The sequence below is a fragment of the Grammomys surdaster genome, unplaced genomic scaffold, assembly GCF_004785775.1.
Source record: "Grammomys surdaster isolate TR1022 unplaced genomic scaffold, NIH_TR_1.0 375, whole genome shotgun sequence".
In the NCBI taxonomy this organism is placed as follows: domain Eukaryota; kingdom Metazoa; phylum Chordata; class Mammalia; order Rodentia; family Muridae; genus Grammomys; species Grammomys surdaster.
The window spans coordinates 500,637-515,347 of NW_021604794.1; the positions used below are offsets into that span (position 1 = coordinate 500,637).

The window sequence follows — 14,711 nt, forward strand, 5'->3', positions numbered from 1 at the left end:
CTTTCTTTCTTTCTTTCTTTCTTTCTTTCTTTCTTTCTTTCTTTCTTTCTTTTTTCTTTTGAGACAGAACTTACTATGTGGCTATGAGATCTGCCAGCCTCTGTCTCTTGAGTACTGGAATTAAAGTTATACAACACTACCTCCAGCCCCCTTACACCTTTCTTTATTCATATAAACTGCTATGCAGTTCTGGTTTGCATTTCCCTGGTAATTGGTGCTGCTAAGCTCTGTATACACCTACTACTCACACATATCTGCCAAAGATATCAACTAACCTTGTTTTCTTTAGGTAGTTGTGCTTGACGGCTGTAGATGGCTAGCCTTATAAACTGATTTGAAAGTGTACCCCTCTTCTCTAGGAGGCTGGCAGAATTTAAAAGAATTGTTAACTCTTCTAGTGAAGCCTTTTGATCTTTGGGTTTTTGTTGGGAGGTTTTGAACATCTGACTTAATCTGCTCATTTTTTTTTTTACTTCTTAAAGACTTGTGTAATTCTGTATTTCTAGATCAGCCTCCAGTCTTAGATTGTCCTAGCAGCTGGCGTACAGCTGTGTAGTGGTATCTCACAGTCCAAGACTAAGTTCCTCACATCTCTCAGCTTTGATTTTTCTTTCTATTGTTCTCTATTGTTGATGGCTATTCTAATCTGCTGCCTTGTTCTAACTCAGGTTTTTTTGTTGTTTTTTTTTTTTGTTTTTTGTTTGTTTGTTTGTTTGTTTGTTTTTAATGAATATCCTAACTTTTGCCACAACCTGCAATGGCTGGCGTGTGGTGTGTGTTTATTGTCATTTCTCTCAAGGTATTGTTCTAAGTGTATCATTTGAGCATTGGCTGTTTTAAAATGTATTAATTCACATGTTGGTAAAGTTTTCTGTTTTCTTTTTTGTATGGATTTCTAGTTTCACTTCACTGTGATCAAAATGGACAGTTGATATGACTTCAGTCTTCAACTTATTAAAATGTATTTTTATAATCCAAAATATGACCTATCCTAGGGAATACTCTGAGAGAAAGGTGTGTGTTCCATTATTAAATGAGGTTCTCCATACATATCTACTGGCTGAACTGGCCACTAGCACCACCCTAGGACCTGTCTACTTAATATTCTTTATTGCAAAAAAAATCCATTATTCAAGGTGGAGCATCAGATCCCTTTCTCCTTATTTTCTATTTTACCCACCAATCTATCAATGTGTGCTTTGTATCTATTCACTCTGTTGCTAATGTTTACAGCTTAAATCTCTAGAAAAGGGACCCTTTTATCCTTCTGTAACATCCTTTACCTCTTACAACAGCTGTATGATATATATGTGTGTGTGCGCGTGTGCATGTGCGTGGCTACTCTCGCTGCCTTCCACAACATCCTCTCCTTTTCAGTCTTCGTATGTCCTTCCATGTACTGAGATCCCAGATCCATTGGTGGCACACTTACCTAGACGCACAAAACCCTGGCTTTGACCTCCAGCACCACAAGCACACCTGTCATTCCAGCACTGCAGGGCAGAAACAAATTCAAGGTCATCCTGGCTACAGTGAGTTTGAGGCCAGCCTCACATATCAGACCTTGTCAAAATAGAGTTTAAAAATAATGGGAAATAAATAATCTCTGAGTCACTATCTAAATGGTCCTAAAGTATATGAACAGGAAAATATACTCAAATAAATAAATATACTCAAAATTTTAAAGGAAAATAAACCTGATTAAAATAGCTAAAAGTAATTGTAAAAATAAAGTAATATAAAATATAAAGTGAAACTGTTGTAGAAAGCATAGTTTGCTCCTACTGTTTCACTGCCATGGGTGATATCTGAGTTCCAGTCTTGTTCACTTTATGCAGCGAAGCTTCACAGGAACGTCTTCTGTTTTAGTTACGTGAGCCAGTGATCTTAGCTCCCTCTGCTGTCCGTATCTAGTACTGCAGAACCTCCGCTACTGTGACAAGCTGGTTTAGTTATTTGTTCTTTTGTGTCCCAGCTACCCAGTGGAGGAAAAATATCTGGAGCTCTCTACTGTGCCATCTTCTGAAGTCATGCATGATCTTGCCATTCCTTTCATGTTTACTATCCACTCAGTTGTCTTTTCTGCGAGGATTTGCACATGGCCCTGGCATTTGAATCCTGGTCCTAGAGATAGATTCAGGTGACCGAGCTTAGGACAAATGCACGTAACCCACTGAGCCATCTTGCAGTGTTTACCAAACTCAGTAATAAACTACTACACTGTTTTACCAATGTGGATGCATTGGTTCACACATTCATGGTCAATGTATGGAACCCAAACCTTTAACAGACATTAAAGTGAGTGTTGTAAACTTTACTCATGGGGAGTATGCAGTGGCACATTTTCTTCTTTAGTTTTCTCATTGCAGTAAAACATAAATAAGTTATCATTTAACCATATATCAGTAGTGACTAACACTAAATATGTTCACGTGCCATCTTCTAACCATTATTATTTATCCAAAAGTTTCCACTGCCCCCAACAAACTAAATACATTAAACATAATTTCCCTTTCTCTCCCCCCTCCAGCCACTGATCTCTGTTCTGCCTTCGGTCCCAAGGAATCTACCTATTCTAGGACTTAATATACATGGAATAAAACATATTTACTTCTGTGTTGGACTGGTTTTACTACACAGTCTTCCCATGCTTGTGCACACATAAAACTTTTGTTTCTTTTTATATTGGATATATCTCCAGTAAAATATAAATACATCTTGTTTTTTAGCTGTGGTCAATTAACAAAATTGGTTTTAGGATAATTTCCTACTTATCTTTAACCATCAACTTGATACAATTTAAAGTCATCTGAGAAGGAAGTCTCAAATAAAGATTACCCACATCAGACTGGGCTGTGGGGATGTCTGTGGGAGATGTCTTGGATGCCAACTGATGTGAGGGGTCCCAGTCTACTGTGGGCGGCACCATTCCTATGCAGGTGGCTGTATAAGAAAGCAATGCAAGAGCAGTGTTCCTTCATAGTTTCTGTTCCAACTTTGTGCTCAAGTTTCTACCTTGACTCCGTCCTCAGCAATAGATTGTGATCCAGAAGTCCAAGGAGCCCTTTTTCCCTCTGTTTGATCAGTGTTTTTATCACAAGCTTAGTAAAACCAGTCCAACACAGAAGCAACTATGTTTTGTTCCATGTACATTAAGTCCTAGAATAGGTAGATTCCTTGGGACCGAAGGCAGAGCAGAGACCAGCATAAGAAAAAAGAGAAGAAATACAGCTTGCAGTGGATTCTCTGTCACACAGAAAATCTGTTTAATTCTTCTGGAAAACATCAATCTGTTTTCCACTGTGGCTGCTCCATTTTATACTATCACCAGCAATGCACGGTGCTCCAATTTCTCCTCATCAATACTTGGGGTTTTCCTTTCCTTTCTTTTTATAACCATTATGTAAGTATTAAGTGATCATTGTAGTTCTGGTTTGCATGCTCCCTAATGGGTGTGGAGTTGAATGCATTCCTATTTGTTCAGTAGCCAGGTGTTCTGTTTGTTTTGTTTTAATTTTAAGTATAGGGTCCCCAACTCTTCTGAGTCTGAGGATGAGCCTCTTGTCTTCATTTCCCAAATTCTGGGATTAAAATTGTGTGTCATGGCCCATTTTACCAGATGTCTATTTCTCTGGTACGATGCCTATTCAAGCTCAGTCTTCTGCTTGTCTTTGTTTTCCCTTTGTTTGAACACAGAGCCTGGCACGTACAGGATATTAAAAGCCAGCCCTCTGCCACTACAGCATGTCTCCAGCATTGGTCCAGTTCTGGGTTGCTGATGTTTGAGAGTACCTAGACATCTCAGACACAAATTCCTTATGGAAGAGACTTGTATATTTGTTTGGTTGGTTGGTTGGCTGGTTTTTTGACAGTCTCAATGTGTAGCCCAGACTGGCTTCAAGATTGTTAAGAAGTCCAACTTAGGGGCTGGGCATGGTGATGCATGCCTTAAGTCTCAGCATTTGGAAAGCAGAGGCAGGCAGATCTCTGTGATTTTGAGGCCAATTTGGTCTACATGAGACTCTAACTCAACACACCCCCAAAAAGTCCAAGCTCACTTCAAACTCATGATTCTTATGCCCCAGACTGCCAATTACAAGGATTATAGGCATGTGCTATATGCCCACCTCAGAGATATTACTTATAAAAGTTTTATTTCATTCTACAGGTTCTGTCTACATTGTTCATTTTGCTTTCTTGGTAGTATCCTTTGATTCACAAAAGATTGTATTCTGTAGTTTCAAGAGTTCAATTAAAGGGCCTAAGTACACCAAGCAACCAAATTTTAATTAAATTTAATGAATTTTAATAAAGTTCAATTTTATCATTAAAAAAACCTATTATTATGACTGTTGTTGTTGTTGTTGTTTGTAAGCATCCTGTTGGGAGAGTGTTGTTTGTAAGCATCCTGTTGGGAGAGTGCATTGCCACAGTGCACATATGAGATCAAAGGACAATTTTGTGGAATTGCTCCCCTCTTCCCATCTTCAGGGATTCCAAAATTGAACTCAGGTCACCAGGCTTATACATCAAGTGTTTTACCCACTGAGCCACCTCTCTGGACATTTAATCTTTTTTTTTGTTGTTGTTGCCTACACTTTTAGTGTCATATCTTTGGGGTTGGGGTAGGGGGAAGCAAATCTAGTGTTGCCAGGATCTTTGACAGTGTTTTTCTCCGAGAGTCGTAACATTTACTAGCCTTGCACTCATAAAGTCTGAAGAGAAACACCAGTTTTGATAGAGCTTTAGCTGGCAACAGCTCCCCCCCAAAAATTTTTTGAACAGTCTCTTCAGTGCCTAGATTCTTTTGGTTAATGATTTGTTAAAAATGGGGTGCTCACCAATAAAAACAGTTCCAACTTTGCTCACAGAGTAAAGAAACATCTGTGATGTGATTAATTACTTTTTAATTTCTCTGAATCTACCTCAATTGTTTAGTCTAGATTCTAGAATATTAAGTTTCTTAAAGTTGGTTATGTATGCACATCAAACTATCTCTTGCCTTGTAAACATTCCAGTTGTGTATAAGGCACACACACATAAGGAAGGGGCGGGGTAAAGAAGAGGAGCGTCAGAGCACAGAGTCCACACAGTCTCCTCGTGCAGTGAGCCCCAAGATGAGCCTCGAGCTCCTTTTCCTTTGTGTTCCTTACTGTACATGCAAGGGCTTTTTCCTAGTGTGTACACCAAAGATATTTCATACTTAACTTCCCAGTGATTGCTGAGAGAAGAGTGACTTTAAACAATAATATTAAAAGAGCTTCCCACTAAAATACTACCTTCACACAGACTCTGACTACACTATGAACATGCATTTATAGTGAGAGAGTGAGCCTCTCTCGCATAACCAAACACCACCTTCTGAAACTTGAGCAGAGGGGTATTTCATTTAACACCTACCGACTTTGCGTGTTCAATCCATTAAGATGACTCTCTCTGAGCTCAGACACTAACGACAAAACCATCTGTAAAACAGAATCAGCTGCAGGTCAGCTCATATGCCACACGACTGATTACCTCATCTGCATTTCTCTTGCTGTGAGTGACACATCCCTCACCATTTCCTCCCCAACTCTCTGAAAGGAAGGCAGCGTCACATCACACTGGCTGCCATGTGGGTTTCTACACTGAATGTCTAGGATTCTGCTGAAGCAATGGATATACAGGTCATCAACATCCTAGAATTAACACCAACGCCACAGAAAATTAAAACATATTGGAGTTTACTTATTTCCTTCCTTTTTAGGTTCCTTATTTTTAAAAAATGCTTTTTATGTGTATGACTTTCAAAACATCGAAATGGCTGATAACCACCAAAGATCTCATTTTTAAAAGAGTATAATGTGTGTGGGTGCATATGCCACATGCACAGATGGAAGCAAGAGGACAGCTCTGTGGAGCTGGTTCTTTCTTCCGTCTTTCTGTGGGATCACACTCGAGTCACTGTCCTTTCATGGCAAGCACTGTTACTCACTGGACCATCTTAAATCCCTTCAGTCAACTGTCTGCTTTGCTTCATCATAAAATTCAGTGGGGTCATTTTAGATATGAGATCTGCTCTGAAGCCCAGGCTGTATTTATATTGGTTAAGAGATGCTCTTCTCAGAAATCTGAGTGAGAGGGATGTTGTGAGAGTCTGAGAGCACCTCACATCTTACAGTACAACCAATTTAAACTTATCCCCCGACCAGCTTACAAATGAAATTCAGACTATGGTTATTTTACTTGGCTTTGACAATTACTAGGGGCTACCCCAATCTACTTTTCTAACTGCTGGCCTGGCTACCTCCCTGGAGGTGTGTTCCAAATGCTTGCTGTTTCTCCTGGCCATGTGCTCATGGTAGATCCCCTCTCATGGCACTTCCTCCTCTCCTCCTCATTCTTCCTTTCTTCCTCTCTTCTCCACCCACAACCAGGTAACTCAAAATTCACCAACCTCTAATCCCTCCAGTAACTGGCTGTAGCCAGTTTTATTTAGCCAATAACAAGGTTTGCACAACAAAAGCTGGTGTGAGAATTCACTCATAGGCCTAGACCTTCGGGTGCAGAATTTAGCATCACAGTACAAAGCAAAAGACCAGACCTCAACACATCTTCTTTGCTGTCAGTCGCAAGTCTACCCCAGGTGAAAATCAGACAAAAGTTCAATAACTCCCTGAAGGAGGGGAACATCCCATTTGCCCTTCACATAATTGGTGAGAATTCCAATACTAATAAAGTTAGATACTCACATTTTTAAGCAAACTAGGATAGTAATCAATAGACTCATATCCAAGACTTTTGGTAAAAAGACAAACTTCTTTCATGTCGAATCTGAATGTGGAAAGTACATGAGATAACAAACCCTAGAAAATAAACAAAGAGAAAAGTCAACTTCTCCCAAGCAGAAGGACAACTGGACAAAACACCTGCTCCAGGGCCCCAAGCACAGAGCTCCAAGCTATGTTAGAATAGTATAGCTGGAAACCTGAGCCAGGAGACCCAGCCCAGGACCTCAACTTAGACAAGTTTATAGAGCTGCTTTAGTAACTTAGTGGAAGGAAGCTACTTCAACCTCTTAAACCACAACAGAACCCAGAGACACAGCCATCATTATTGATAGAAATGAACATGCTGAAGGAGAAAAGCCAGAAACTTACACGGTGTGAGTGGGTTTCTGGAACTTGTACTGCAAAGGCTCCTTCCTAAAAGGAGCACTGACTACTGAGAGCTACTCGTGAGCTACTGCTGCTTTTCCTTCTGTTCAAACTTGTGCTAAGAACAGAAAGTAAATAAGCTGACCACATTGCTCATACCACACAGAAGCATGTGACGGCCTCAGCAAGAAAGCAAGGAACATTGAAGCTGGACCCTACACGGGCGCCATTGTGGTACTGTAGACAGAGAAGACCTAGCCATATATCAAAGCCATATGGAGCTGTCCCAGGTCTGAATCAGGCTGAGGAGGCCAGTCAAACAGGTTTGGTTTAGACATTAGTAGCTCTGAGTTTAGTATGAAAAAGCCAGGAGGGAAGGAGGGCAGCACTGGAGACCCTGTCCTCCAATACTAATATAGAAAGCACTTTGTATGCAGAAGCTGCTGCACCTGCTTCACAGATCCATACTCCAATCCTCACTCATGTAAATATGCTTATTGAACCTTCCTTATAGGTAAGGACTCTGAGTCACAGGTTAGGTGTTGTCCAAGGCTGGATTCCACCTACCTGGCAAATCTCCACAAAACCACTAGATGCTAATCAGAACGTTCTCAGTGTAGGCCCTTAATGCCCCCAGTCACTCTACTATGAAATCCAAATGTCTCTTCAGGGCCAAGAGCCCTGGTCCCACCTCTCTGAAAGAGAAGAGCAGAGCAAGCCTTCTGGTCCAAATAAGAGCTTTACTAGGAGGGTGTGTGTGTGTGTGTGTGTGTGTCTGTGTGTGTGTGTGTGTGTGTGTGTCAGCCCCTTGAGTTCTGAGTATGGGTTTGTGGGGAAAGCGGGCTAGCTTACATGTAGGATTGAATTCTAGTTGTCAGACCTGCATGGTAAGTGCATTTACCCCCTGAGCCATCTTTCTATTATATGTTTTAATCATGAGACTATTTTATAAAACAATGTTGCATGGTTTAACATCTGCCTGTTTCGTGTGTGATTCCCTGACATGAACTGCTATGAAGCGGCACAAAGATCCCGCCCCAGATTAAACAAGCAGAGGTCACAAAAGCAGTATACTGAGTCGTGCCCTGGGCTGACAAGCTCTTAAAATAAGCAAGCTTTAGTCTTGAAATATCTCATTTAAAATTAGACTTCAGGGGCTGGGGAGAGGGTTCAGAAGTTAAGAGCACTGGATGCTCTTCAAGAAGGCTCAGATTCAATTCCCAAAACCCACATGGTGTTTGACAACCATCTGTAACTCCAGTCCCAGGAGATTTAATGCAGTCTCTGGTCTCTCAAGTACTGGCATGCATGCAATGCCTGAAGTTAACATTAAAGTAAGACACTTAAACATACAAAATAAAAGTAAAACTTAAACTGCAAAATTAATTAAATTGGGTTGAGGATGTATCCCAGTGGCAGATTACAGATTAGAGAACCTGTCGATTCTCAGCACACTGCCACCTACTGGGAAGGGCTTTAAACACAGAACAATGAAAGGGAAGGCACTGGCTACCTACACTGAGAAGGAGCCCTCTGACTCCACCTGAGTGGATCCAATAACATGAGGGACTAACAGAGAACACAACCCAGTGTCTGCGAACAGAATATGGACAAATAAGCATGTACTGACAGTAAAGCAGTACACACACAACAGCCCAGCTCGTTTGAAAGCCCTTCAGAGGTGGGAGTACAGAAACTAACATGCCTACAACATTTCAAATGTGTGTGATCTCTTGCACATGAACCTGCCATAGCACACATGCAGAGGTCAGAGGACAGCTTCCCAGAGTCCTTGCTTTCCAGCAGCCACGTAGGTCCCAGGATCAAACTCAGATTATCAACATTGGTAGCAAGAGCCTTCACCTGCTGATGCACCTCACTAGCCCACATACCATGACTTTTGAGAAGAGATGTTTTATTTTTATATGTGTGAGTGGTTGCCTGTATGGATGTATGTGCGTAATGTGCACGCAGTATCCCTGAAGGTCAGAAGAGCGCATGAAATCCTTTAGAATTTGAGTTACATAGAAGGTTGTGAGCTATCATATGGGTGCTAGGAAATCAAACCTAGGTCTTCTGCACATGGTCTTAACCTCTGAGCTGGCTCGCCACAAAATGATTTTTAAGCCTTGTGTTGATTCATGAAGAGCACTGGGAAGGCTTCATCTAGAAAGGCGAGCTCTCGCAGGCATTTTAACTCAGTTTGGCAAACTTCCCCTCTTGTTTTCAGGTGTCCTGGTTCCTCCCTACCCTGCTGCTGCTGTCAGGGCAGCATGTGTGCTCCTGAGGAAATTGAAGAGGATCACAACCAGCATGGTCAAGGTAGAAAGAGGAGCTGTGGGTGGCTTGCTCAAAGAACTAATAGAGCCAAACTGTGGTGGATACTCCTGGACCAAGACAAAGCATATATTTTATGCTTTTTTAAAAAATTTCTTTGTCTGATCATTAAAATCTTTTAGAATATCCACCACTGTATTCTTCATTGATTATGTCTCTTTATTCATGTTTTTAAATAAACAAACAAAAAATCTTCTTGAAAACTACGATCTTTTATTCAATCATTCAACAAACACATTGAGAGTAGTATGTATTCCTCAGAAGCTGGTAGGATGAGAAACACACACACACACACACACACACACACACACACACACACACACTGACTGTGATGGACAGCCAGAGACAGGAACTTAAGTGCTCTAAGAGATAAGATGGTCCATCAGTGTCTGTGGAAACAGAAGGAAGGATGAACCTAACTCAGTTTTCTGAGCACTTCAGAATAACCGCATCTGAGCTGTCTCGAGGCAGCTCGGAAAGCAGGAAGTGTACATGAATGATGTGGGCCTGGATACAGCAAGGCTAACATGCCTGAGCAAGAGATGGTGATAGCACCGAACAAGCCATTAATGGCCAGGCACCATGGCTGCTGCCCTCACAGGTTCCTAAGCACCACACCTGGCCAAACTTAGCTTTCTAACTACTCATCTGGCTCTAATAAGTTCTTCTTTCTTCCAAGGAAGCCAACAACTCCTGCCTGTCTCTAGCTGCCAAAACTTACCCTTATCTCTCAAAACTCATCTTTTTCTGAGATTTCTGTCCTGCTCTCCCAGAGCCTCATGGGGTCCTGTTTGCACTTCTATCTAGGGGCCTGCAATGCTGTTTTAAACACACATTCCAGTCCACTTGGTACCCAAAAGCTTCAAAAAGAAGGGGCTGTCTTACCATCTCTTACCTTCCCCGGAGCAACTGCAAACTATTCTCACACTCATTCAAATTCAACAAAAAAAAAAGATTCTTTTATAACTCTTACAGGCTTTCTGTCAACCTTTTTACAAAAGAACAAGAGAAATTCTGTTTTTTTTCACAACTTGCTTTCTTTTCAGGTCATAATATACCAACAAAGCTAAAAGCATGATACTTCAAAGAGAATGACTCAGTTTGGTTACCTTGCCAGAGCCTCATACTGCTATAGACTTTATCCCACAGATAGCATGTCATTTTACAGCCCATGGTACCTGGAGCCTTCTGGAGTCTGAGGATACCCAGAAAGGACAGTGTAAGTAGCAACAAACATTACCACTATAGGAAGTCCTGGAAAATTCCAAAGCAAGCTCACTTGAATTTAAATCAGTTAAGAAGCTGATCTTCACATTTTGAAACTACTTTTCACAGGTTCATGTAATTGAATTACTTTGTCTTCCCCAGTGTACCTCTCGGATACATTAGAATGTTTGACCTCCCCTTTCCTGAGTACTTCTAGAAGTATCCAGACTGTTAACAAGTCTAGAGTGAGTTCTAGAGGTGGAGCTGTCCAATGCTAAGCAGATGAAACACCTGTGCCCCAAAGCTGAACTAGCCACTTCCCCTTTTGTATTTTTGCATATTTGTCTAAAATAATTTATGACATTATAGCAGAACTCTTATTTGGCTATCACTGATATTCCTAAATTAACTGAATCACCTGCAAGTGACTTCTAGTTTTCAACACTTGGATATGAGGCTGAAATTTGGGCTTCTCTTCTTGACAACATCATCATAAATTACCATGTCTTCCTGATGCCTCCCCAAGTTTACACAGATGATCCAAGCATAAAACTAGTGTATAAGTTTCACCTACATTTATTCCAGAAGAGAAAACATAGAAATGTTGCCTCCTCTCAAGTAAAATGCAGCAGCACACACTACAGAGACCAGGGAGGAGGTGTGTTGCACAACTTTTAAAAATGGATATCAGGATCCAGAGAGATGACTCAGAGGTTAAGAGCACTGGCTGCTCTTCCAGAAGGCCAAAGTTCCGTCCCTAGCACCCAGATGGCAACTCACAATGCTCTATAATTCAGTTCTAGGGGATCCAATGCCACCTTCTGACATGACAGCACTAGACACACAAGTGTCACAGAGACACAGATTCAAGCAAAACACTCAGACACATTAAATCTTAAAAATATTTTTTAAATGTGTGTCAGAGGTTTGCATAAATGGTAACACAAAAAAGGTTGTGTACTGTCTGGGTATAAACTGAAGTTATCAGTGACAGCCCAACATAAGGTTGATAATGAAACATCACAACTTTCCTAAAACAAAGCAAGAAGCACAGGACATGTGCTGAGGTAACAGAAAAACTCAATGACTAGACAGGCACACACAAGGTACAGTCACTGCCCGTGCCATGATTATTCTACTCTTGTCCATCCACAGCGTGAGAACACTACAGTTCCTAAGGAAGGGCAGTCATCACTCTTTTCCAAATGTCTGAGATCATATGAAACCATCAATTCCCAAATCATGAGCATGGCCACTAGTATTGATGAAACTAGAAGGGAGACAGAAGCCAAAGGCTTGACAAGTTATGCAAGTGTGTTGCACTGAAAGATTTTCAGTGGTGTTGCTTCTAGTCTACGAGTTAAAAGGCATCTTAAGAGACAATGAGCATATTTGACACCAGGATAACTTATGATCTAAACCAAAAAGAAACAAACCCAATTTACAGGTGTACTTAGGTCACAGCATGGTCTGAATGGGAAGAAATGTCCCCCTACAGGCTCAAGTTTTGAATTATTACTCCTCAGTGAGATAATACATCCTTCACAAAGAGCCAGGGTACACTAACTGCAATCTGAGTGTGTTCACCTAAACCATGCCTCTGCAGTAACACAGGGTTAGTGTACCATCTCCACCTGAAGCCCACAGGAACTTAGCAATATCTGAGCATAGCAACAGAGCAAATCTGAAGTTACAGTGTTTCTTTTATTTCAATCCATGATTTTAGCCATGAAATGATTTCTATCTAGCTAGAATCCACAGTGACCTCCATCCTAAATGGAAGAGTTCCTAATGTGGAAAAGGGACCCACAGAAACCATGAGCCGAGGCACACCTTGCCATACTGCATGGCTGGAAAGCAAGACTCATAGGAGTCCCTGAGAACTGTACCTCCTACACCAAGGAACACAGAAATGTCTTGAAAATAATTCAAATCAGGGAGTTGGGGGTATAACTGGGTTTTCCTTATAAACTGAAGCCCTAACTTTCAACCACATGAACTTGCTACTCAATAATCCTTTAAATGAAGGTCTGTATTGACACACTACATATTGTCGATACCCCTTATGGGGACTCCAGAAGTACCAGGGGTGAGTAGGTTTAAACAAATCTAATTTCCCCACTCTCAATACAATCAATACTTGGCTGATAATCCTTTATGGTTGAGGGATTATCCCTGCCCTCTAACTGCCAGTACAGCTCAACTCCTCCAGGTTACAACTATGAAAAATATCCGCAGACGTTGCTAAATCACCATGGGGGGAAACTGCCTCTATAGACGAGCTTGCATTTAAGCATGTCTGCAATCTGTAGCTGCAAACAATCCTCCTTCCTTCCCCCTCCTCTGTCCTTCCCACCCACCCTTCCTTTTTGTTTTGGTGGTGGTGCTGAGGACAGAACCTAGAGCCTCACACACAGTAAGTAAGCTCTCCAGCACAGACACACATATCCAACCCTGAATATTCTAACATCTGGCATGTCAGTAAGTACAGCAAGGAGATGTGTGTGACTGGTATGGAAATAACTGCAGGAGTCACAACAGCCTGCAAGAGCTAAGTCGCACAACACACATCAGAATAATTTTCAGTTTTACAAAACCAAATAGAATAAATGGTTAAAAAGACTAGAAATACCTGTAGGTCACTGAAATCAGAGATCACATCTGGGGAAATCTATGAGGTTGGATAGGCTGATACATCTTTATTAACTTTTTTTGAGACTACAGAAATACATTATTTGTTTAATTAGACAATATAAAGTAAATCGAGTGGAGAATCGAGGAGTGTTCAGCAGGCCAAGTCCTAGCTACTAACCTAAAACATTTAAACCATGCCGTCTCTCTCTGCTCTCTGCTTCCACACAACATAGATGCTACAGTCACTTCATAGCACTGTTACGACATGGAGTGGGGTCCATGCATGTAAGAGGACAGCAGGGTTTGTGGCTCACGGCACATCCTGATCATCAGTAACTGATGGAACTGAAGCCTCAGATTGGGCAGGGCTGGGATATGACCTGACACACTGTTTTCTCCATCTCCTGCATCATCACAGAGGCTTGTTACTGAATGCTCTGACCTGACAGTGAGAGGATCATTGCTAGGGTATGATTCATATTCTATCCAGTCGAATATGAAATGTATGTATGAAGTGACTCAAGAGGAACTGAGTGTGAAAATGGATTCCCGAAACTCTGATTTTCTCATGGTGTGATGTGTACATATCTCAGTCAGAATCATCTGAGTGCTGTTACCATGACAATAATAAAGTCCCTGTCTATATCATGAATTGGTGCCAGAACTAGCCTTTCCAGAAGAACCACCAACAGTCCTGCAATGCCCCAGCACCATGAGTCTGACAGTCAACACCCTAGAATTTGCTCACATCCCAAGCTCTACATGGAGGAATAGCCTACGTGAGGCAGCAGAGAGGAACATTTCAGTCGTCCTTGCTCTAGATCTCTTGCTCTAGCTAAAGCAATTCCTTCATCTGGTCCAAAATTCCAGCAGGAGTCAGAAAACCCTTTGACCACTATGGTGTAATATCTCTCTCTCTCTCTCTCTCTCTCTCTCTCTCTCTCTCTCTCTCTCTCTCTGTGTCTTTCTTCCTCTCTCTCTCTCTCTCCCTCCCTCTCCCTCCTCCTTCCCTCTCCCCCTTGCTCGCCCTCTCGCCCCTTCTCTGTATGTCTCTCTGTGTGTCTCTCTCTGTGTCTCTATCTCTCTCTGTCTCTCTCTATCTCTCTGTCTGTCTCTCTCTCCCTCCCTCCCTCTCCCCCTTGCTCGCTCTCTCGCCCCTTCTCTGTATGTCTCTCTGTGTCTCTCTCTCTCTGTGTCTCTCTCTGTCTCTCTGTCCCTCTCTGTCTCTCTCTGTCTCTCTCTATCTCTCTGTCTCTCTCTCTCTCTCTCCCTCCCTCCCTCTCCCTCCTCCTTCCCTCTCCCCCTTGCTCGCTCTCTCGCCCCTTCTCTGTATGTCTCTCTGTGTCTCTCTCTCTCTCTGTCTCTCTCTATCTCTCTCTATCTCTCTCTGTCTCTCTC

At 41.8% G+C, this 14,711-nt stretch overlaps 1 protein-coding gene across 2 annotated transcripts in view; it reads right to left on the reverse strand.

Moving 5' to 3' along the window:
* The window catches only part of Fancc (FA complementation group C), an 82,167-nt gene that overhangs the window by 43,090 nt on the left and 24,366 nt on the right, over window positions 1-14,711 (reverse strand). For both annotated transcript variants that reach the window (XM_028781256.1, XM_028781255.1), the window contains 2 exons: window positions 6,732-6,845; window positions 5,401-5,465 (listed from right to left, as the gene is read on the reverse strand). In XM_028781256.1, coding sequence (XP_028637089.1) covers window positions 5,401-5,465; window positions 6,732-6,845 — 179 coding nt within the window. The remainder of the gene's footprint in view (window positions 1-5,400; window positions 5,466-6,731; window positions 6,846-14,711) is intronic.